The sequence below is a fragment of the Mustela nigripes genome, chromosome 16 (genome assembly GCF_022355385.1).
Source record: "Mustela nigripes isolate SB6536 chromosome 16, MUSNIG.SB6536, whole genome shotgun sequence".
NCBI classification, from domain to species: Eukaryota; Metazoa; Chordata; class Mammalia; order Carnivora; family Mustelidae; genus Mustela; species Mustela nigripes.
In genome coordinates this window covers 1,780,820-1,805,142 of record NC_081572.1, presented here as the reverse complement: position 1 = coordinate 1,805,142, position 24,323 = coordinate 1,780,820, and the positions used below count along the sequence as shown (strand labels likewise).

General features: G+C 57.7%; 1 protein-coding gene across 1 annotated transcript in view; it reads left to right on the top strand.

Annotated features, from left to right (window-relative positions):
- The window catches only part of RPTOR (regulatory associated protein of MTOR complex 1), a 308,307-nt gene that overhangs the window by 155,542 nt on the left and 128,442 nt on the right, over nucleotides 1-24,323 (top strand). Inside the window, exon 7 of the mRNA XM_059380157.1 lies at nucleotides 18,175-18,234. Coding sequence (XP_059236140.1) covers nucleotides 18,175-18,234 — 60 coding nt within the window. The remainder of the gene's footprint in view (nucleotides 1-18,174; nucleotides 18,235-24,323) is intronic.

The following is a 24,323-nucleotide window of genomic DNA, read 5'->3' as shown; positions in this document are numbered from 1 at the left end:
AATAGCGCCTGCCCCCGCCAGCCCCGCTCCCCACCCTCCCAGTCCTCCCACTGTCCGTGGCCCATGGGAAGAAAGCCACTTGTCCTCCGATGGTGGCCTACCCTCCTCACCGGGTTCCAAATTAGCTTCAATCCCTGCTTGAAATCCTGCTTGCAGAGCAACGGAATCACATCGTGTTTGATAAAACAGTGACTTGTTAACTATTTACTTGCCTTTGTGTGTCTTCTTACTCAGCTTCCGGGCATTTTACTGGTACTTTGACTTCTTACTGACGGTGTGTGTAAGCACGCACGGCCTCCGCACGTGGTCAGTAACACCAAGCCGTGTCACTCTCGAAAGCGTCAGCACAACGGCTGCCGGTTTTGTAGTGGACACTCATGACCCTTGTAGGCATGAAACAGCAGTCACTTGATTGGTTTACTTTGAAAGCCATTTCTTTCTCATTTGTTTTGTGCTAAGATGGGATTGACGGTCCCTCGGGAATGGAGCGGCTTTCGAATTCCAGAGTCCGGTGACCACGTGTGGCCCATGCACGGGGGGCAGCATGGTGTCCCCAGTTGTTTACAGAGGGTGTCACTGAAGCCACGGGATGCCAGCCTCTTTGGTTTTCTTGCCCCTTGTCATTTGTCCCTCTGATGTTTACATACTTGATGTGGAACCGTTTGAACCAGATGCAGAGGCCGTGTCCCGTCACCGCGAGCTGTCTCGTGCTGTCACCTGGTCTTTGGAATGGCCTAATGTTTGCTTATTCTGCGTTTGTAGTAACAGCTTCTTCGGAATGCCTGTTCTGCTCCAGGTGGCCTTAGAAGGACTTGCATTATAAAGATTTGTGAGACAGAGTCCCTGTCCTCTAGGGAGACACATACGCTCATCACGTGGCTCTCGGAACGGAGAGGACAGTGGCCAGCTTCCTTCTGCTTGCCCCAGAGCAGGCAGCATCGCCTGTGCTGGGTGTTGACGGTTCCAAGCCTGCAGGGATGAGCGAAGTCCCACCAGACGGTGAGACAGTGGACACAGCTTTCTGAGCTGATGGTCCTGGCCGGGTCATGGGCTCGAACCATGTTGGGGTGATGGTGAATGGGACAGCATGGCAGAGCCCTGATGTCTGAAGGAAGAGATGGTGACTGCGAACCAGGAAGGAGAGTGAGGTCCACAAACATGACATTTAGGAGCAGGTCTTGCCCTGGAGACACCTGCTGGGTGATGGCAGGTGCAGTGCTGGGCCGTGGTCTGGTCTGCAGAGCCAGGACGTGCGGCCTGCCTCGGGAGACAAGCACATCCACCAGCAGTAGCAGGGCGCAGGTCCTGCTGGGAATGTGCACGGGTTTTTGGGCGCAGGGCACCCCCCAGTGTGGACCCGACTCGGAGCGGCCAGGACCTGACGGGGCACAGGCGGTGGAGGGCACAGAGTTTGCGGGTGTGATTTGTAATGCTCTCCTGGTCATTCTGATGCCCTCCTCATTAAAACGCACCGCTGGGGAAGAGCCCCGTTGTACAAACGGGACCGGGCAGGATGGGGCGTTAGACACGGGAGGTCTGAGTGCCCTGGAGGAAGTGGGGGAGGCCTTGGCTGCAGTGCTCAGCTACGTCTGGTGCTGGGCTCACCAACCACATGGGAGGCTGGGTCATCCGTGGTTGCCTGTGGGTCGCGGGAGTTTTGTGTTTCAGGCACGAGAGGCTGCGGGTGAGTATGACGTGAGGAAGGGGAGGTTTCTGCAGGGCGGGGGAGGGGTGTTCAGCTGGACCCCGTCCCACTGTGTAGACGGGCTGGGGTGACTGGCAGGGAGAACCGGAGTGGAGAAGGGGTGTAAGTAGCCAGAGAGGAGCAGCTGAGGGCCTTTGTGCCCGGCGAGCAGGGCTGCCAGAGACCAGGGGCAGCAGAATGGGGCGGGTCGGCATGAGACCAGAGGTGGGAGAAGGTCCAGTGGGGATTAGGGAGCCCCGAGGACCAGGTGGCACGCTCAGGAGGTCGGGGAGCAGCGAGGGCCAGGGGGCTGGTTCCAGGCTCCGGGAGGAGGAGGCAACACTAAGCTTCTGTGGAAGCTTCCAGGGAAGGCGGCAGTCAGGGCCACCAGGTCCACGTCCCCCAGCCACAGAGCCACAGACAGGCCGGCGGAGCCCCCAAGGGGCCGGCTTGTCCCCGTGGGCTGAACAGAACCGCCTGCAGCCAAGGCCAAGAGTGCGCCGTGCCCCGCTGTCCCTTTCTGTCCTCCCACTGACCCGTCACGCTTTACTAGTAGACGTTCTGCTGCAATCTACGTTTTTGCTAAAATTAATTATAAGAGGAGGGATTTAGGAATTTCTGTTACCCCCGCTGTTGCTAGAGGATGACACACCATCCCTCGTAAGCACAGCCTCTCCGGTTAGTCCTGGCACAGCTGCGGCAAGGCGGCAGATGCGTGGAGGCCGCGGGGGGACGATGGACGCGCTGGCGCGCTTACACCCTTCCTGTACGGGACCAGCACCGCACCGGACTTCGGGTGGTTTGGCTGCTACCCACACTGTCAAGCAAGAAGACGCGCCCTGCTCAGCGGTCTCTAGTGCTCCCCGTGTCCCCCTGCCACACTCCCTCCCCCCCGAAACTAGGAAGAACGGAGGACGAGGCCGGAGGGACAGGGGCGGCGGGGGCCGCCATCAGGACACGCGTGTGCCGTCCACGTGTGGTGCGTGAGAACCAGCAGCGGGGAGGAGGTGAACGTGTCCCCAGAGTGGCGTGTGGACGCACCGCAGTGCCCCCAGGGTCGGGGCGCAGTCGGAGCCCAGGCGCACTGTCCTGAGGTGGTTCTTTATTCCCTGCTCACCCGTCAGGGCCTGCAGAAATGCGGGTCTTAAAATCCGACTCTGGAAGAGTCTTTATGGTGGAACGGCCCCATTCCGGGAGCGGGGCCAGGAGGAGGCGGCTGGGCGGCGCGGGTGGGCAGCGCTCCTCCCCGCCGGGCGGACTGGCCGGCGCGCAGGCCCTCTGTTGCTCCAGGAACGGGCGCTCGGCCCGCGCACCGCCGCCTGCCCCTCCCCGGGCCGGGTACTGGCACGCTGCCATGGCCTCTGAATTACGAAGCGGGAAATGTCTCCTGGCCTGGGGTGTGGTTTGTGGACTGGCTGTCAACACAGTATTTCTGTGAACGTAGGAGCAGCAGTCATTTCAAATAGCTTCCTTTGCACAGGTCACTTCTCGCTCCCAGCCGATTGCCAAGCTTAAAGCTGGCGGCAAGGGCTTCCCTGCATTTTGATTTCCGCCTGTGCTGTGCTCAGGGCCTGCCCCCAGGGGCACCGTGTGCAGCGAGCACGTTGCTGGAACAGCAACAGAGGCCCGGCCGGGAGTCTGCTCTGCCCCCGGAGCTGACGCTGCCTCTGTTCTGGGCCGGCTGCTGCTGACCTGGCTTTGCTGCCCCAGCACAGGTCACCCTTTCTCGTGGGCGCTCTGCGCACATAGGACGTGTGTGCCACCCGTCAGGGACACGTTGTCACCCTAGGGCTGCCAGGAAGTCGTTCTTCCTAGAAGAGGGATGCACAGCGGCCCTGTCTTCGGGCTGTGTGACTTGGCCGGGCCCCCCAGGCAGCCGTGCGGAGGGCGGGGCCACACGGGCCAGCGACACGGCCAACCCTGAGCGGGTGTGTGGGCTCTTCGTCGGGACAAGTCAGCTGTAGCCACACCACTGTCCCCATGTTCTTCTGCTCACAGGAGTGCTGCTGTTGCGTTTATGGGAAACACCTCAGGGTTTAAAAGGACTTTTATCCTGTTTGTGTTGTAGGACACCAGGATATCCTAAGAAACCGGGGCTTTGGGACCCTGAAGGCCGTTCTGGTCCGTCTGTCGTTTGTAAGCGCGCGTCAGCAATTCTCGGTGCTCACAATGACCAGAGTGTGGTGACCGTACTGCCCTTTGTCATGGAGGCGACAGGGGAGACTGGCTGGGTGCTTCTGTGACGTGCGAGCTTTCTAACGGTAGCTGCAGAACGCTCTGTAGCCTTCGAAGGGCTCTGCCACGTGGCTTCCCGTTCGCCTTCGCGAACAGCCCGAGGACCCAGCCGAGCTGAAGCAGGATCGAGGCTGCGCCTCTCGGCGTGTGGTTGCCGGCTTCAGCTTCACGTACGGCAGAGCTCGCGGGGCGCGCAGACCCTCTGTTCCGAGCCTGTGTCCTGGCCATGGCCCCCGCTCTGCCTGCTTCATACATGGCAGCCGATGTGGCGACACGGTGTCGTCATAGATGCCGTCTGGAGTTCCCCTGAGAACCAGCTGACCTTCGGGGACCACGCAGGCCTTCTGGTAGTGTGTCCTTGTGGCGCTGTGGGACACACGCTTGGGGCAGGGGATGAAGGTGCCCCGGAGACCTCAAGGAGGACTCAGACGTGCCCAGGGCGTAGGGATGCCCCTCCTCTCCCCACTGCCCTGGGAAGTCGGCAGGTCCTCAGGTCACGTGCGTCCAGTTTGGGCTTTCCTTGACCAGACTCCTGTGTGTCCGTCCTTCGCGGGTCCCTCGGCCTGTCCTCACACTTGCTCCGGACCCGGTGCCTCCTGCGTCCTTCCGCGTGCGCCCCCACGGTGCCCCTCTGCCAGCAGCACACTGAGGCCTCTCCCTCCGTGGAGCCCTGTGCCTTGCCCCCGGCCGTGCCAGGGCACCGTGCCGCCCCGCCATGGGCTCCAGTCTGGCACGGAGGACGTGTGCCCTGCAGATCAGAAACAGCATGGCCTGAGCTAAAGCCCCCCATCCCCTTCTCTGTTTCCAGCCACTTTCCCTGTACTGTTCTTGCAGATGCCTTGTTTCTGTTCCCTCCAGACTATTCTCGGTCTCCTGTCTTCCGTGCGTCGATCTGGGTCCCTGCGCCGTCTTCCCCTCTGCCTCTTCAGGGTGGGCGCGAGAGCGTGGAGAGCAGCACGAGGGCACCAGACACAGGGCAGAACGCGTTCACGTTCACCCCAGAGGCTCAGACTCAGCGTTGCCGGTGGCAGAGTGCTGGACCGCAGCGTTGGCAGACGGAGTCTGTGCTGTCTCCCGCGTTTGCTCTTCAGACCACACGGCCCAGAAACGCGCGTGGGTGCCAGGGCGCTGGGATGGGCCGCTGCTCCCTTGTGGTCTCCTGCACGGACAGCATGACGTGCACTCAGCGGAAGCAGAAGATGGGGAAGGGTCACCCGGAGTGCCAGGCACCTTGCGAATGAACGTTCCTGTTTTTATATCCTTCCTTCTTGTCCGTATGTGCACCCAATGTCCCCGACCTACAGTCCCGCGTATTTTATATTTTAAATTTTCGGACTACCATTCTCGATTGTTAGCTGGGGTGTTATTCCGAAATAGAACACTCTGTCCCGTTTGTGCACGACGTTATTTAAAGCATTTCCCTGTTCCCGCAAAACTCAAGGTTCTGCAGGTGTTTCCCCTGTTCATCCTTGCGGTGCGCCCCCGAACTTTTGCCGCGTTTGGACTGTTTCTTAGAGTCATTTCTGGGACCAGGGTCAGTAGGGCAAAGCGTGGAGCTTGTGATGTCGGTTGCCAAACTTCTTCACCAAGATGGACTAATTTCTGCCACCCCACAGCTCCCATGCCTGGAAATGCCGTCTCAACGCAGGATGGTCTTTATTTTCAGAGAGAACGTGTCCCTTAGCTTCACGCAGATACTCTGGTCCCAGGGTGGCTCCTTGACGGACCGCCAGGCTTTTCCCCAGCTGCTGCCCAGCCTGGCGTCCTCACCAGCAGCACACGATCTCGCCTGCCTCCTGCGTCCTGAGATCCCGTGTTGTCCCACATCTGTCCAGATCTGACGTGGGCTTTTTCACTGCATTGTCTCTTTCCTTGTTGAGTTGTAGGGGTTCTTTACATGTTCTAGATGCTAGAATCTAGAATATCCGATCAGAAATACGTTTTGCAAATCATACTTGCACGTATTTCCTCCCATTCCGTGGGCTGTCTTCCCACTTCGGTAGAGCCCCGTGCTGGAGAAGGCTCTCCGTCTTACCTGCCTTCCTTCGCTCCTTGCTTATCCTTTGATGTCATCTTCCGAGTCGCGAACGTTTACGCATCTGTGTGTCCTCGGAGGTTACATTTAGGTCTTTGCTCCACGTTGACTGTTTTTGTGGACGGGGTGATGACGGCCGGGGAAGCTCACCTCCACGCGGAGTCCGCTTCTGACGCAGAGAGCGCCTCCTGCGGGTGTGGCCGGCACCTTCCTAGCCGGCCGCTGGAACTGCGTAAGGACGAGGCAGATTCTCCTCTGCAGAGGGCCTCGCTTGGTCTAGACTCTGGCTGGGGACAGTTTAGTGTAGGAACTTAAGCCGTTGACCCATTGTTCAGTTTCTCACCTGACACCGGAGCAGGACACCGTGATGTCCCTGACGCCGCTGGGACCATAAGCCTTTGCAGTTGTCATGTGATGATCACGTGACAGCTTGAATAATATGTTTTCTCTGTGGATTCATCAAATTGCCAGCATATCTTTAACACCACACTGTCACCCTCTCTCCATGCCCCAGGATGTCGGGCCTCTTCTCTGTGAGTCCCACTGGAGTCGCTCTTAGGATCCTGTTTGTAGCGGCAGGGGAAAATCGGTGTCAGAGCATCAGCCTTCCCCAATGACAGAAGCGACCCTCCCAAAGCCGTACGCTCTTCCCCGGTGGGCGCATGGCCCAGGCATCCGGAGCAGGAGAGCCTCGGGCCCCTGGGGGTCACGACCTGCCCAGCTCTCTGAGAAGCAGCTGTAGAGAAATCCCAGAGATAACACCTTTCTGCTGTGTCCTTTCTCTAGTTTTAATGCTCCTGTGCTGGTCTCTCTCCACATGCTGCGAACCATGAAGAGAATGTCCCCTCAGGACTAGGACTGGAGGGCAGGAGGCAGATAGCAGCTCGAGCCTCAGGTGTGCGCCGCCTGTGAGGCGGGTTGGTGTGCTGCTGTCCGTCCTCTTCAGCAAGAGGCAGACCGCGGTGTTCCAGCCTCGTCCTGGCCGCTGTCCGTGGCTTGGGCCACGTTCTTGCACTTTAGGACAAAGCCAGACCTTACCTGTCTCTGGAGAAGCAGGGCCGTAGATTTATGTGGAGATACACATTTCATCCCTGTGGCCACTACCAGCCAGCTCCCTGCCCAGGCCACAGCCCGAGGGACCGCACTGGACCACGCAGAGCAGCTTGAAATCGTCGGTGCTGCGATGGGCTGGCTTTCCATGCGTGGATGTCAAAATACACGAATTATGCATAAACGTTAGTGACACTGGAGCAGGACACCGGGACGTCCTCAGCCGGTCTGGTGTCTCGTTCTGGCAACGGCGGGAGCAGGTGCTCCTCTGTCTGTGCCGGGCGGACATGCGTTCGGCTTCCTGGCTATCCGGAAGGGAACCGCTGGGGGCCGCGTCTGCTCACTCGCTCTTCCTTGGAGCCTCCATGTACACGGAGGGAAAAGGGATTTTCCTGGGGGCAGCGAAGAAGTTTGAAATGCTGTGGGCTCAGACACTGCCCCTTCCTAGTGGGGCGTCCTTCTGTTTCTGGAAGCCGTCGGGGCAGGTTTGCGGGGTGAGGCCCCAGGGTCGCTGACCTACGCTCTCTAAAACATAGACGGGGAGCGCAACAGGGAAAATCAGCAAGTGTGACACAGTGACCTCCGCCGGCGTAATTCCCAAGCCACCTCCCTGGGTAAGGAGCCAGAGGATAGTGTCGAGGCTGTCAGGAGACACAATTTACGCAGAAGAGGGAATTAGAAGATCAACACGATCTCACGTGTTGCTTCCAGAACGTCCGGAATGAGCTCAGTCTCTCAGCGGCGTTCTTCCTCTGCCCCACGCGCTGGAACGTTTCCCTGGTGGCTCTGAGGGCCGCGAGCACGGAGAGGCGGCTGCCGTCTGGACTTGATGTCCTTGGCTCCGCCCGACGTCTCTCCGGCTCTTGTCTGGTGTAGAGAACTCGCTCTTCGGGGTAAGCGGCACCTTCCACCGCGCCTCTGGCTTGACCCCCCCGGCCCCGCCGCCAGCCCCAGCCAGGCGGCCGGCATGTCACCTGCTGCTAGTAAGGGGAGAGGCGCAGGCTCACGGCTCATAAAGCAGCGGAGACGTCTGGTTCTCACCAGTCCACTGGTTTGATCGATGTTTCTCTCACAAGAAACCACGAGAAATGTGCTGGTAATGTTTGGAGACTTTCTGGGTGTTCTGCTTTCCTTGAGTACAGCTCGGGGCACGCACAGAGGCCAGTACATGGGGGGAGCTTCTGTCTGGGGGTGTTCCCCTTAAACCCAGAGCCACCACGCTCTCAGTCTAGAGGAGGGCGAGCCTGTGGACGGTGGTGGGCGGCCTGACGCTCGGGGCGTGGTGTCCTCCATGGCTCTTGGCAAAGGCCAACGGGACAGGCACACTGTCCGTTTCCTTTGATTCTGCTGCCTCTGTGCAGCCGGGGTCCGACCCGCCTCCCGGCAGCTCCCAGCCCCGCCGTAGGCCTGCCTTGCGCTGCCCGGGGTCCTCTGTCCCGAGCTGCCCCCGGGGTCGTCTGTCCCGAGCTGCCCCCGGGGTCCTCTGTCCCTAGCTGCCCCCGGGGTCGTCTGTCCCGAGCTGCCCCCATGCTCCTCTGCCCTCATTTGAGCCGCGCTCCGTGATGGAACCTGAAGTGAGGCATTGAACGTGTTCTCCAGAGCCCTCGAGGGATCCGCGAGCGTGGTTTCTGAGTTAGGGTCCGTGGGCACATGTGGCGTGTGGGTCTGGAGGACGGCGCTCAGGGCAGCCACTGGCAGGGTGATTTTAGGACCTCCTGAACCTCTGCCTTCTCCCCCGGGAACGGGGCTGATAATGGCGAGCAGGGGAGCGGGCTATGGGAGCCGCGGGGGCAGTGGTGCTGTCGCGGGCCGGCCCCGCAGTCCCGGCGGAGGGGCAGCTGGAGCCGCGTGTGCCCACGGGGGGAGCACACCACAGCTGGTCTGTCGTCACGTCGCCGCCGGGAACCCACCGCTGCTTTCCCTAGTCCCCACACCATGCACCCCCCCACCCAGGGACTCAAGCTGGTGCTACTGGAAAGTAGTCGCGATTTTTTAACAGGAAGAGCTTGGCAGGTTTACAGTGCAGGGGACTTCCTCAAAAGAGGCTCCCGCCTGTGGGCATTTTAGGAGCAAAGTCTGCTGCGTGCAGTCCCAGGTGGGAGTCCGGCATCCCCCACGAGCCATGGCACAGCCTGGCCTGTAGCCGACCGGACGGCATGGGGGCGGGGCTGCTGACCCTCCCATGACGGGGACGGGCGTTGTCGTTTAGGGAGGGGGAGGGTGGGTGTGTGTGACTCAGGGGCTAGGGGCTTGTGCTGGTCTTGCCTGCAGAGGGGCTGACGTAGTGCTCTTCTCGCCCTGGTCACCAGGCCCGTGTAGAATTCCTTCCGGCCGCCTCTTCCGTCACGTGTGCAGGAGACTGGGCCTGGCGTGGGGCCAGCGGATGGGCAGCGATTTCAGAGTTCCGCAGCGACATCGGTTTCGGTCCCCATAATAGGGACCGGCTGACTTAAAGTGATCCGTGCGAGAGCCGCCTGTGTCGCCCGCGAGCCCCGCTTGTCTCAGCGCGTCAGAGGCTTGTGGGTTTAAACAGGGTCAGCTCTCAGGTGAGCGGGAAGGAGTCTGGTGCCGCACGGCACCCCCGCCCTCACTCCCTGAGGCGGGGCGGCCGCTGTCTCCTCCATGCTTGGGGACACGGGCCCGACAGGGCCCTGAGGACAGACCGGGGTCAAGGGCATAGCTTCTTAATACAGAAAGAGCACGTCCGAGGGCGTGAAAGAAATAGGAAGAGAATAAACGTGTAGATGATTGTAATTTAAGTGTCTGGTTCTTCTATGGAAACGAATCCCTTCAGGTGAACCTGAGGCCCAGCCACTCTGCGCGAGCACAAACGGGTGCATACGTGGAAGGCCTTCCGTCTTGGCCCCGCGCGCCCCGTGCACCCAGTGCCCGCGTGCCAGGGCTCCCGGGCTCGCAGCCACAGCTGGCGGCCCTTCCCCTCTCTGCTCTGCTGGCCGGTTTCCCAGGGCACGGGAAGAAGCCTCCGAAGTCAGCTCTGGGGGGGCTTTTGGGGGGTCCCCAGTGCACGGGTCAGAGCCCTGGGTGCCTGTCCTCCGAGGCGGCCCCTTCCTGACTCAGCCGGGCGTCCTCTGGGCAGGTCAGTGTCTGCTCACTTCCTGTCTCCGGTGAGGGGCCGTGTTCTTTCCTGAGTCTCAGGTCGGATCAGAAGCAGGCGAAGGAGCCTGGGGAACCTGGGGCACCTCCAACGAGCAGGGTCCCAAGTTCACACGGTGGCATCTGCGGGAACAGGCCCCGGGCCATGTGGGGGTGTCCCTCGGAAGCCCGTCGTGCGCCTCGTTGTCTCCTTCCCTTGGGTGTTGGTCATGAGAGTCACCTGCGTGGGCGAGGTCGGCTTCTCAGGAGAGCGTGCGGGTTTTCTGCTTTTGCGGGGGCGCGCACGGGCTTCCTGATCAGAACCCGCCGCTCGCAGGCTCTGCGGCAAGCCGAGGTGGGAGAGGCTGGGGCCTCCCTTGGAACCTGGCCTTCTTCCGAAATGGGGACACGCTGCCAAGGTTTTGAACAACTAGATCTTGCCCTGGAATGTTCTCCTGCTGTGGACCCATCAGCATGGGAGTGCGTCTCCGTCTCCTTCTCTGTGGATGGTTTCGGGGTAACGTCCAGCCGTTCTGGAGAGCAGTGGAGAGAATCATGAAATGAATCCCCCCGGGCTTATCACCCCAACTTTACCAGGTTGCTTGCTTCATTGTTTTGTATTTATGGCTATTTTTAGTAAATTACAGACATTGTGATGTTTACCCACAAATATTTATGCTTTTCTTTGAAGTCATTTTCCTTTTAACTGCAATTGTCTCGACATTTTAATCTCTTCTAAATTAAGAAGTCAGAAGCCTTGTGAAGGTCACAGCACTCCCGTGATAGCTGCGTCCGATGACGGGCCAGGCGTGCTCACCAGGCAGGTACTTCTGGGGGCGCAGGGCCCCCCCCGTTGGTGCCTGGCCCCTGGGCTGTGGCCAGGAGATGGTGGGGGTCAGCTCCCTGCCTCGCAGGGCAGAAAGCTCGGAGGAAGCGGTGTCGTGCCCCTCCGGCCGATGGAGTCACCGGCTGTGCTCTCAGCAGCCATGATTCGGGACAGGGCAGGCCCGAAGTAGCCGCCCCCCGGCCGCACTCGCGCCCTGTCCTCGTTACAGCCTGGCCGGCCTCGGGAGAGCAGGCCGCTCTGGGCCGCTCGAAGGGCAGCTATTTAAAGTCCGTAAATTAGGACCTGATGGTACCAAACGGCAGACTTAATTTGGCTACAGATACCGGTGATGGACACACTGGTTTCGTGTCGGGTTTTGTTCTCTGAAACCTGCTGGAGTGAGTGAAACGCCAGGGAATGTGCTTGTTTGAAGTGTGTTTATTGCTCCTTTGAGCTGCCCCCCTCCCGCCAAGTTCCTTTTCAAAAGGGCAATACTCGAGGCCCGGTGTCTCTGGCGGGTGCTTCTTGCAGGGGGGGCCTCGGAGCGAACAGTCCGGGACAGGAAAGCTCCCTGGCATGTGGGTCGGGGGCTCTGGGAGGCGCCGTGTGCCGCCCGTGACGACAGTGCCCGGCCCATCTCTCCCACCAAGCACAGCCTCTGGTCGGAACCCAGAGCATATGTCAGACTTGAGCCACAGCCCGTGGTGGGCCTGAACTCTGCAGGTCCTTCCTCTGTCACCCAGCCGTGGCCAGGGGCAGGCCGCGTGTAGGGCCAGCATGGAACAGCGAGGGCAAGACCTCCGGGGGTGCGTCGGGCAGAGGGCGGGGCTCCTGCTCCCGGGGAGGGCGGGCGTGCGCCATCCCCCAGGGAGCGCAGGTGTCCTTCCGGACTCGGAAGCTCTCCCATCTCCGGCTTCCCCGGTTTTCATGGCGCTCAGCCTCCAGCCCCCTCCCCGCCTCCTGGAGGTCAGAGGTCCCCCTCCATCCAGTGTTTGGTCTTTCTGGTGAGTGTCCCCTCATCTGCATGGCCTCGGCTATGGCCCAAAGGGACCCCTAAGTAACCAGCAGCTGTCCTGTCTCTGGGCAGGGGAGGCGTCCCGTGCTTTATGCCTTCCATGAAATTCTATAAATATTGTCTCTGTGGAACAGAAAGATAAATATTAAGTTGGCAAAATAATACATCAAGATACAAAGAGAACTATCAAAGGGAAGGAAGAGGTTTAAGAAATAAACTTTAATTCTAAAACTTAAGTGACCTTAAAATCAGGTGTTACAGGAAACGGCAAGCAATAAAAAAGTAGAAGCACGACGATTCAGCATGCAGGTGATTGTCTCTGAAATCCGGGAGGGAGCAGGCGTAACCCAGCAGCCCGTGAGCACACGGTGCACGTGGCCACGGCACACTTCTGAGCCCTGGTCAGAGGTGACCACACGGGGGGCACCGGCCAGGACACACGCGGCATGTGTGCACACACACATGCACACATATGGGGACATACAGAGGCAGGAACATACGTGCGCAGTCTCATACACAGCAACACAGACCAGACACATACACACATGCACACACAAACTTCACACGCGTGTGTACACAGGCTCACACACACAGACACACAGTCACATACCCACACCACACTTACACATGTAGGTGTGCAGGTGCACACACGCACACACACACACAGCCACTACCGTTGAGTTCAGGTAAACTCTCAGTGACCAGGGCCCTGCGGTGCAGAAGAGTGACCTCCGTGAGATCCTTTCGAGGCGGCTTTGATGACTTTCCATCAGGCTGCCTATTAACATAATCCATCATGTTAGTGGGTGAAGGAGAAACGTTATTTGATAAAATTAAAAATGAATTTTAATGAAAACTTGTAACAAAAATAGAAGGCTACTTGCTGTGTGTGAGAGAGCGTCTTCCACACCGGCTGCTCCCGTCACTCTGGGTCTCCATCAGCGCGATTAGGGCCCAGAGAAGGGCGTGGCCTGGCTCTGGTCCGTCGGCACATTGTTCTAGAAATGCCAACCAGTGGCATCACCTGCTGAGAAATCACATGAACAGTGTGCGTCTTCGAAGGAGAAGGCGAAGTTGCATTATTCATGTGTGAGCCAAACCTCAGCTTTGCAAAAAAGAGTTAAAACACGGGGAAACTACACGCAGTGGCCAGTGGCTGACCGAGCGCACGTGCAGACGGCACTGCGGAAGCACTGCCTCCTGAGGGCACGGCAGGTTCCTGGGCGCACGGGCCCTGGGGACTGGGGTGCTCTGTTTCCTCGTCCGGGACTGGCTGCGCTTGACTCTCTTAGTGCTTACGCTGACATCACGTTTTATGCTTTCCACATAGGGCATTTTTCACAGCAGTCGCTTAAAACGCATTTTATTTTCTGTATGTTAGAAATAGCCAGCAAGTGGGTGCCGGGAAGGAAAGGAATCCGCTTTATAACAACAGTAACCGACAGCGACAGGGGCACGGCCTGGCTCAGCGCGTACCGTGTGCCTAGATAGAAAGTCCTGTAAAACTTTACTGATTGAAACGAAAAGAAATTGAATAAAAGCGGGACTTGCCCACATGATTACATGTTGAGACCCAGTAAATGAAGGTTATAAATTCTCCCTAAATTAAATCATAAATTCTACACAATACTGATAAGTTGATTGTAAAGGTCAGCTGGAAAAACCGCTGTCTGAGAGCAGCCTTGGGAACCGGGTTTGCGAAAGAAAGCTCGTCCTGCCGTCCCCAGCACGTTCCGAAGACACAGTTGAAATGAGAGTGTGGACCATCACGTCCGTGGAGCAGAACAGAGATCTCGTTCCAAAAGCAGAGTCTGTGTGTGTCTGTGATTCAGAAAAAGAATGAATTGCTCAGTATCTACTATTTGGGGCACGTGGCTCACCATTTGAAGTTTTCAAATCCCTCCCTCTTAATGTAATAAATTCTGAATGTAACAAAGCCTCAGATGTGAAAAGGGGAACTCACAAAAGTACTGGGAAAATGATCAGGGGGGACAATTAAAAAGTCATAAAGGCAGGGATAGATTTTATAAAACACAGACTCTAAGTGTCGTGCGGCAAGGAAAACAGTAGATAAAATCTAAAACACAGCTGATGTGTGGGCGACATAGGGTTGAACTGTGCAGGTCCACATAGAGGCCGGCTTTTTTAGTAAACACGGGACAGTAAGTTCTGTAAATGTGCTTTCTCTGATGATTCTCTTTTCTTTTAAAGATTTTATTTATTTATTTGACAGACACAAGATCACAAGTAGGCAGAGAGGCAGGGAGAGAGAGAGAAGAGGAAGCAGGTTCCCCGCCGAGCAGAGAGCCCGATGTGGGGCTCAATCCCAGGACCCCAAGATTACGACCTGAGCCGAAGGCAGAGGCCTAACCCACTGAGCCACCCAGGCTCCCCTTTGATGATTTTCTTAGTAATGCAGTCCTTTCTCTAGTTTATTGTAAGAATGCAGGATATGATTCTTGTACAAAATATGTTTTAATTGTTATCAGTGAGGTTTCCGTAGGCTACTAGTTGTTAAGTTTTGGGGGAGTCAGAAGTTACATGCAGATTTTGTCTGTGTGGGAGGTCAGTGCCCCTCACCCCTGTGTTGGTTTGGGGTCAATGTAAAATTATAAGTTCAGAAAAATTTTGCGACATGTAATCAAAGGTTGGTTCTTGGTTCTGTTAATGTATAAAACACTTAAAAATTGGTACGATGGTGAGTACCCCAGTATAAAAATGCAAAGGGCGTGAATAGTCAACAAGCAAAAGAAAAACACAAAGAACCCGGAAGTTATTGACTGGCATTTAACCTCTAGATTAATCAAAGAAATTCAAACGACATGTCATTTCCCCACCTGCCAGTCAGGCAGACAGTGGTTTCCTTTTTTATGATGATGAACCCAGTGTTGGCAAGAAGTGAAAAAATGGGCATTTGGGACTTCTTTTCTGGAACGCCGTCAGACAAAGAGGAGTAATTCAGGTCTAGTGTACCCGTCCATTGGGCAGGTCCGCTTCTAAGAATGCGTCCTGAGGACAAGAAACTTGGTGTCCATACGAACAGGGCTCATTCAAACATTGACAGAGGGGACGTTCTGCATACCAGTGTTCATACCGCCCAAGACATGCGAGGACAAGTTACAAAACAGCATTGTACGGGGCAGTATATTCCCGTGACAGAGCACTGGTTAGCGGTAAAACAGAATCAGCTCACGATACACACACGGCCACGGGCGAACCTGGAAAACATACTGCTGCCCGGAGGCCGCCTTGTAGGACGTCCACACTGGACAGCTCCGCTTCTGTGAGATTCTAGAGCAGAGGAGCAAGTCGGGGGAGGCCTCGGAACCGATTCTGTCCCCGGGGGCAGTGGGAGGAACCGTTCTGGGACGTCGGCAGTGCTCTCTGTCGGAGTCCAGGTTACGTGGCTGTGTGCATTGTCACAAGTCAACGAATGTGTAGCGAAGATGTGTGCACTTGATTGTGTGTGGTTTAACTCAAGGACACACGTGGAATCTGGAGGGCAGTGTGTGGTATGTCCAGGTGCACCAAAAGGAGAGTGGACTCGTGGAGGGAGACACAGACGTGATGAAGCCAACATAGTCAGAAGCCGGTGGTGGAACCAGGCGGAGGGACGCAGGCCTATCCTGTAAAATTCGTCCAGCTTTGTTGAATGTTGGAAAGAATTGGTGGTGGGGGGGTATTTAGAAAAACAGCTGTCACAAAGCTTCTCTTGTGCAAAGAAACAAAAACCCACGCGTCGATGCTGGTTGTCTCCAGGAGCGGGGCACGTGTGGAAGCGGGACCCCCGTGTGCAGCGGGTGGCGGTGTTGAGGGCAGTGGGGACAGACTTGGGCTCCTCCAGCAACACCCAGTGGGGTGTACGGGGACAGAGGTTCCCTTTATCCTTGAACAAAGTCGGTTGGAATGATTCAGTGTTTTTTAACAGCTGTCTTGGGATTTGGGGTAATTGTCACTTGTAATGTTCTGTACCTCTTAATTTTTTATGGCAAATACATCTTTTTTTGTTGTTTTTAGTTAGGAAAATAGTTCATGTCTTTCCGTTCTCAGACTCAACACAGTTACATGATACTTCATGAGGTTCCAGAGCTGGATTTGTTTTTATTTTTTAAATACTAAATGATTATGATTTGTTTTTCATAAAATCTTGAAGCTCCTTGCTTTCAAGAGTGACAAGAAAACAAGAATGTGGGTGAAATATTAGAAACCCATAAAAACTACCACATCAATCTCCTACCGTATCCAGTTGCTCACGTGTATTTGGTAAGCAGCAGAACTGTGTGCTGGTCACTGTCCCTGGCACCAGAGCTGTAGAGATTAACAAGAAGAGAGAGGTCCTTTTACACCCTGAACATACCTTCCGTGGTAAAGACAGATGCCAACAGCTGTGTAACAAAACACTGGGGAGCAAGAAATGCAGAGTGAGGGGTTGGAAAATGGAGATGTTTTCCTTTGGCTGGCCGGGGAGGTTGAAATCTAGATAAAATAAAGGAGTAAACCTTAGTTTTCTGGGGCAAAGATACTGCAGGCCATGGGAACAGCAAGTGCAAAGGCCCTGAGGCGGTCTCTGTCAGGGTGTACAGGCAGTTTGGTGGTAGGACTGGTGACCTTTGGCTTTGCTGTTAGTGTAGGGGTGTGGCTCTGATTCCCGGAGCATGGTGGTAACTAAGGCATGATTCCCCACCCCACCCAGGAGGTCAGTGGAGGGCAAGGTGTGGATCAAGGCCCCTTAAAGCAGCGGGCTGGCTCTCCCTGTCGGTGCACACCTGGGGGTGGGTGTGGACTGTCTCTGTTCAGCCTTCCAGTTACTGTCTCCACGCGGCCCCCGGGAGTCTCGCCCCACTTGTGTGCCCGGCAGCAGCCTGCCAGGACTCGGGAGACATTGAGCCAGTGAGGGGGCCACTTTCCGGCAGAGCATTGCCCCGTGTTCCGCGTGGACTGGGCGTGCCTGCGGGATGCACTGGGTGATGGTACACTTCCCTGCAGTTCTCCTGTTTCTCCCTGAATCCGTTTTCTTCTTGGTGCTTTTACGTGGTGGTTTTTTGTGTTTTGCCCAGAGCTAATTATTATTGATAAGAGAACTAGCCTGATACAAATTATTCTGTCATCACTGGAATCCCGAAATGGATAAGAACGTTTTAGATAAAAAGACAAATGACAAAGTGGCACAGTTTGCATAGAACCCAGGGTTAGATTGGAAAATGCCTTTCCTGAAGATCCTCTTTATCCACCGAGAGATCCTGATTTACCTGAACCCGCCACAGGAGCTGCCTGTGTCCTGGTGCCACAAGGACAGCAGTGGGGGGGGGGGGGACAATGGTGCAGGGGGGGACAGCAGTGGAGCCCCACCTCCCCCCCAACCTGGAGGCTACCCTCAGGAGTCACTTGTTCTCATAGCCACCATCCTCCTGGTCTGTCACACTTCCTTCCCGGCAGCCTCACATGCGTCACAGCTTGTCTCCCTGAACGTGGCCTGGTGCTTGTACCTGTCCCTCCCACGTGGGCCCACTGGCCTTCTCCGACTTTCCTCTCCGACTTTCTTCTCGTGTCCCGCCAGGGAGGCACGGAAGTGCTTCCTGCAGGTGTGCACCTGCCGTATGCCTCCTGGCGGTCGGAGGGGGTTGTTGGAGTGTAATCTGTGAAGCAGGTGAATTAAATGTTTCACGTTTCTCCCACGACAAGCTCAAAATTGCCTTTTTCTTCAGTGTTGCGGCTGCTTCTTTCGTTGCCGTGTGCCCGCAGCCCAGGGAGGAGGCAGGGGGTGGCTCCCGGCCTCCGGTAGTGCCCTCACGGTCCGGCCCGGCGGCCTGCGGAGTCCGGTCCCTGTGTGACGCAGTCGGGGTTGGATAAGCAAGTGACATGATGGAATTCGCTGGTGTCTGGTTCCTCCCACGTGTCCACGTGTCCCTTTGTGTGCCCGGAAGTCATTCGTGCTCACTCATCGTGCCGGCGCTCCCCGGCTGGCTTTCTTGGGGGAGAGAAGCCACTGTGTCCGTTATATGCGCAGACGCTGCCTTTCCTTTCTCACCTGTACCCCTCCCTGGGGACCCTGTGTCCGGGTTTCTCTCCCTCCACTGACGGGCTGACGGTCGGGATTGCTTCATGAATCTGAAAGCCATGGGGAGTGAGAAGCCCCCGCCCCCGCCCCTGCCCATATGCCCTCGTGTCCCGGGCACTGTTGTATTTCCTGCTAAATGCCCCCTCAGTGCGACTCACTCTCTCTCCTTTCTCTGCAGGTTTTGCATGCAGAAATGCGTGAGCCTGGTGCCCGGGGTCACACTGGATTTAATAGAAAAGTAAGTCAGATTTTCAAGCCATGTGGCTTTTGGGGTTTGAGGGGGTTTCTTTGAGCGCTGTTGGTTCCAGGGGCCCTTGTGGTCAGCTTGGGGGTGTCTCCGGTGACCGCCATGCTGTGACTGCCGTGCTGGTGACCAGCGTGGGACACGGCTCCATGTGCGGCCATATGAAAAGAACAGAAGAAAAGCTGGGTTTGTTTGAACGTTGACAAACACTCCTCACACTCAGTCAAAGCAGAAACCTACGGCTGCACACAGAGGTCACCTTTGCTCCCCGACTGCTGTAGCTGGCTCATTTCTCCCAGCACCCCCGCTTATATTCTGCAAGCCCCCCGACCCCGGTCTGTGTTCCGCCTCAGGGCGCACGCTGCAGTCCCGTCCGGCAGTGCCCTTCGTGGACTGTGGTCGTGAGACCTCTCCGCGTGCTTCCAGGTGATTAGGCGGCCCGGCTGCCTCCTGTTGTGGACCTCCCTGGGTCTGAGCTACTCTGGCTCCAGACTTAACCTGCGTCGCGGGTGTGCGTGTGTGTGAGACTCACCTGGACTCATCCTGGTTCGTCTGGGTTGTTCATAAGCCCTCCGCCCTGGACACTGCTTCCTCCGCAGTCAACATACAGGATGGTAGTTCTCTAAGTCTTGATACACAAGATTGTGGGTGAGAACAGCTAAGGCCTGAGTTTAATTAAATCAGGTAGGGAAAGCAAACAGGCTTCTGGGTTTCCCTCCTGGAAAACTACCTGCCTGTGTGTCAGAGAACTAGAGAAGAAGGTTACATCTAACCGTCCACGGGCACGAGGGTACGGGTCCTTCTGGGGACCGTGCGCTCTGTAGCAGCTCCGCTGGGCTGGCACAGAACAGCTGCCCGGCGTGCCATTAGTGGGAAGAGCAGATGAGACCAGTACACACAGGATTTTTACACTACACATGGCAACGTGTGCAGGAGTAGGGGTAGAACAGGCACGAAACGGTGCGTCCGTCTTCACTCTGAGTGGGAGGAGCTGTGTTAACTGACTTGGATTTGTTCCGTCTTTTAAATCTTTCTACAAGAATATACACACATGGGATGCCTGTAAAATAAAGAATCCAGAGACTCTTACCAGGGCGCCCACAGACACTTCACCGAGTGTCCGTCCTCGGTGCAAGTTGTGAGTCGGTGTCCAAGGAGATCGTGGGACTGGTCTGCTTGACTTCAGGGAGCTTCCGTTCACCAGCAGGGCGGGTCATGGTGGCTGGACCTCGGTGCCTCCCCCACCAGGCAGGGCATGAACCCGGCCACCACCTCCGGGTCTGCCTGCTGCCCTGTCGCGTCCCAGTGCCCCCGCGCGGCGCGGACGCTCCCACCCCAACCGCTCGTGCGCCCTCAGCCACACGGAAGCAGCAGCACCGCGTGCTCCGAGTCCTCCAGGGTAAAAGGAGCAATTAGAGATCCGTAAATGAGAAGTATGTATTTTCTCAGTGGTGTAGTTAAGCCTCCTGATCATGCTGGAGACAAGCCTGCCGTTCAGTCGGGCTGCGCTTCCCAGCGGGTCTTCACACCCGCGTCAGGGCCCGTGGGACGACCAGCCTCCGGGGACCGCGGCAGGACAGCCAGCCCGCTCCCGGCACCCTCTCAAATATAAAATGTGCGCCACGGTGTGAACCCGGCACACGACCCACAACAGAACAAATTGTGAAATTGGACTTCATCAAAATTTAAAATGTTTACTCTCCGAAAGACACGGCTCAGACGGTGAGGGGACAAGCCGCACGCATGAGGAGGACGTGTGCGAACCACACGGCCGGCGGAGGACCTGTGCCCAGAATGTATAAAGATACCACAGAGCAGAAAGAAGAAAAAAAATTCAAAATTGGAAAAAGACCCGAGGAGATACTTTCCCAAAGAGAATCTAGGAATGGCCAGTCAGCCCGGGAAAGATGCTCCAGAGCACTCGCCGTGGGGCAAACGCCAAGTAAACCACAGCAAGAAACCGCAACACCCGTGAGGCGGGTCGACGAAACAGGCGGCGAGGGTGCGGGGCGACCGGCGCTCCCGTGGCCCTGCTGCCGGGGTGAGCGGGACGGCCACATGGCAGGAGGCCAGCAACACGGGGCCACCGTCCCATTCCCGCGCATTCGTCCCACGGGAAGGAAACTGGGTACTGAAGAACCCGTGCGAGACCGTTTGTGTGGCTTCGTTCCTCGTCACCTGAAGCGGGAGCTCCCAGGGTGGCTGGATTAGCAGAACGCGCCTCGTCCGACGGGACCCAGCGGGAAATGGGGGACCTTTGATGCATGAGCACACGGGTAGCCCCAGAAGCACCGTGTGGAGTGACGCCGGCAGCGCCAGGGCGACACCTGGTCCGATTGCATTCACGTGACCTTCTGGAGAGGACAGCGCGCTCGGGTCCGAGACCGCAGTGGCAGCGACGGCGTGGGGAAGGTTCGCTCTCCTGGCTGCGGGCGCGGCCACGCGGAGCCGCACGTGCTGCAGTCGGGCACCGCACTCCCAGAGAGGCCGGTTTACTGTACGACGACGCAGAAAACAAAGTTAACACGTGGCGTGGGGAAGTGAGGCGCCGTGTAAGGGGGTCCGGGGCAGAATGGCTCCGGGGAGGCGCTGCAGGAGCGGCCCAGCCGGGGGAGCTGGGGCAGAAGGACGCTGAGGCCAGGACCCAGAGCGGCTGCGGCCGGTCTGTGCGAGGCGCCTCTTGGTCCGGGGGAAGCAGCGTCACCGTCCTCACGAGGACTGGTTGAGGAGGGTTGCAGAACAGAAAGAAGCGCCCTCGTATGTGAAGACGTCAGTGTTCTTTGTCAAGCATGATTTTCCTGACTCCGGTCTACGTCCCCGCGCCCGGCGGCCAGCCCGCACCCCCACACCCGTCCCCTTCCCGCCTCGCGCGGGGCGGCAGCGCGGGGGTTAGAAGGCTAAAGCTCGTCCGGATTTTGGAGGGAGCCTGGGGAGGAAAATGGCCTCATGCACTGATCCCGTTCACGGATGCTGGATGCCGCCACGCGACTCTGGGAGACGGTGTCCACGGCCCACCTCTCCAGCAGAGAAGAAGCGATCCTGATTTGGGGGGTGGTCTGCATTTTAGGTGCTCAGTGCCCAGATTAATTGGGATGGGCTATGGCATGCCTGAATGAACCCCACTTCTCCCTCAGGACATTGGGGACGGAGCTTCCTTTGGGGGCTGTGGCAGGGACGGAAGAGGGTGTGAGCCGGTTGTGTAGAAACCTCAGGTCTCTCCTGCAGGAACCGTCTGTGAGGCCTTCACTTGGGCCTGAGTCGTTCTCTGGATGCAAGTTGCAGAGTCGAGCAGAGACAGCGCCCACCAGCCCACGGGGTCCCAGACGGCGCCTGGCCGCTCTCCCTTGTCGCCCGACAAGGATGGGGCGATGCTGACGGTGAGGGTTGGGTTCTTGGGCTTGGGCCAGGACAGGTTCCAAACTCCAGAGTTACAGAGCACCAGGACAAAGTCAGGTGTGACGCTCCCGGAGACCCAGCTGTGTTAACCGTCAGATCCGTTTCTGAGGAAATGCAGGTCTGTTTTCTGAAAGATTTTCTTTCTTTTTTCCTTTCTTTCCCTTCCTTCCTTCCTTCCTTCTTTCTTTCTTGAGAGAGAGCATGGGCAGGACCGGGGCAGAGAGAGAAACAAACTCCTCGGTGAGCAGAGAATCCAACGCAGGGCTCGGCCCCAGGACCCCGGGATCACGGCCTGAGCCCAAGGCAGAGGCTTCACCGACAGAGCCCGCCGGCGTCCAAGGTCCCTCTGTTTACAGGAAAACGTTAACTCACTTATTTTAATGTTTGGAGTTCCCTCGCGGTGCCTGCAGCCAGTAAGAAGCACTGCCGAGAAGCAGACTCAGGTGTGCAGTCGGCAGGCGAGGCAGGAGCGGGGCGAGTCCGTGTTTGACGGAGCCGCCCCGGCCGCCGTGGCATCTACATTCAGAGAACATTCCTGGAACGAGCGTCTCATTGGATTCTTCTCACCCTGGGCAGCTGCATCAGTGGCTGTCTGGCTCCCACTCTCGGGGGCCGTCCCCATCCCCCCTCACCCTGCGACTCGGGGCCCTGCCCGTGCCGCTGACTCCCGGCAGTGCTGACCCGGTTGTCCGCAAAGACATGTCATACCCGCGGTTGTCCTGTCCTGTGGCTCAGAACCGAGCAGATGGTGTGAAGAGTGCGGTACAGTGGACGGTTCACGCCCCGGTGGCCGGCGACTGAGGCCTGACTGCCCTCCCCTTCTGCGTGGGCTACACGCTCGCACATCGTCCGCTGTCAGACACGTCTAGTGTCCGTTAGCCATTCACACACCCTCCCTCTGCACAGCGCCCGCACGTCGTGGGTGCTTGGCCTGGAACTCGCCTGCGAAGTGCGAGTGTCTCATCAAGGCCCCAATGGTGTTTTCGTGGCCAGGGTGCGTCCGCGGCAGGTTTGTCTGCCCCCCCAACCCTTTGAGCCTTTAGGATAGGAAGTGACATGATCTGCAGTCCCACAGCTAAAATCCCACAGTCCAGACTCGGGCCGGGTTCTATGTTGTGTTTTAATTCAGGTACAAGGTGAAATGCTTTCATCAGGGTATGGAAGAATGCAGGGGACGGAACCCAGGGTGTGGAGGGGCACAGGTGACCAGCATTGCTGAGTGTGGCCCAACCCGGGGCTGCCTCTCCCACCGACCCCGGTGGGCCTGGCCATGCAGACCTAGGCCACGTGTGCGAGGGGCACTGTGGGCCTCTGGCCAGGGTGGTCGTTCCAGAAGCCCCAGCCCAGCTTCCCACATGCAGTCCCCATTAGCCCTGCTGTGGCGGCGGCCAGCTGTGCCTTGTGCAAAGGGCCAGGGCCTCTGTGCCTGAGGACGAGGGTCTGCACACCATGTGCCAGGGCAGAGTTGTCACCTGTGTGCTGTGGGGGAGGGGCGTCAGCTCCCCGACAGAAACCCAGAGAGGAGTCTCTGAAAAGCAAGGCCCGCGCCCATGTCCCTTCATCCAGGGCTCCAAGCGCACACATAGCACACACCCGGGGCCATAGCTGATTGGTCAAAAGCCTTCGCATTTCGGGGATTTGGGATCATGTTTTTCCAAACGTTCTTCAGGTGGAGTCGTGAGAGGTTAGTTGGGCGCTCCGGCGGGGGCGGGCTCAGTGTTGACTCACCGTCCAGACTCTGGGCGGGGGTGGGAGGTCGATGCCCGTCCCTGGCCTCAGGTCCTGCTCTGGGAGCCACGTCCCACCCCAGACTGTCTTGGGAGCCGGGGGGTGGGGGGGGTCTTCCAAGTAGCGTCCTGCGGCTCTCGTCCACGCCGGCATTCCCCTTCGCCGCCACGTGACCGGGCAAGGTGGGGGCATAGACATCCCTCCTGGCCTGTGCCTGGGGGGACCGTAAACACTTCGTAAACACTTCGGGATTTTTTAATTCACAAGCAGCTTATGTTTGGAGAAGCCGCAGAATATTTCAAAGTATATACATTGTTAATAGTTTGGGAGATTTTCGTAAACCAGTTGCACAGTGTTGCAGAAGCGCCGGGTGAGACCTGGCGGAGCTGGGTGGTGGCTGGGCGGCGCTCCCGTGTGTCCCCGCTTCTGGTGACCGGCCCTCTTCTCTGAGAGCCACGGGGTCCGGGGTCTGGGGGGTCACGTCTGCAGTAAAGCCGGCAGAGCACGTCCCTGTCCCCGTCTCTCCCGTGTGAGGGGCTGTGGCCGCTGCCCACCACGCTGTGAGGCTATTCACGTGGACACTTGGTGCAGCTCACTGGGGGTCTGGTCATGGGTCCAGGTTACTTGGCGAAATAACATTTTTCATTTCACTCACGGGACTGGATAGGAACCGGCTCTCTGGCGCGGCTCCTTGGCCCTGTGTCCTGTGCTCTCCAGCAGTTCGTGCTGGGCTGTGGAGTGCTGGGGGCGGGGGGAGGCCCCCTACCAAGGACGCACAGGAGGCAGTATGTGTGCCCTCCACAGAGTATGAGCAACGTGGCCGTGGATGTGGCACACGTCGTGGTCTCCTGGGCAGACACCACCACGTGGTCAGCCAAGCTGGAGCTCAACGTTATCGATGTTGCTCGCTTCTCAAGGATTCCGAGCTCTTCCTTTTGCCTCTGGCTTTTTTCTCTCGT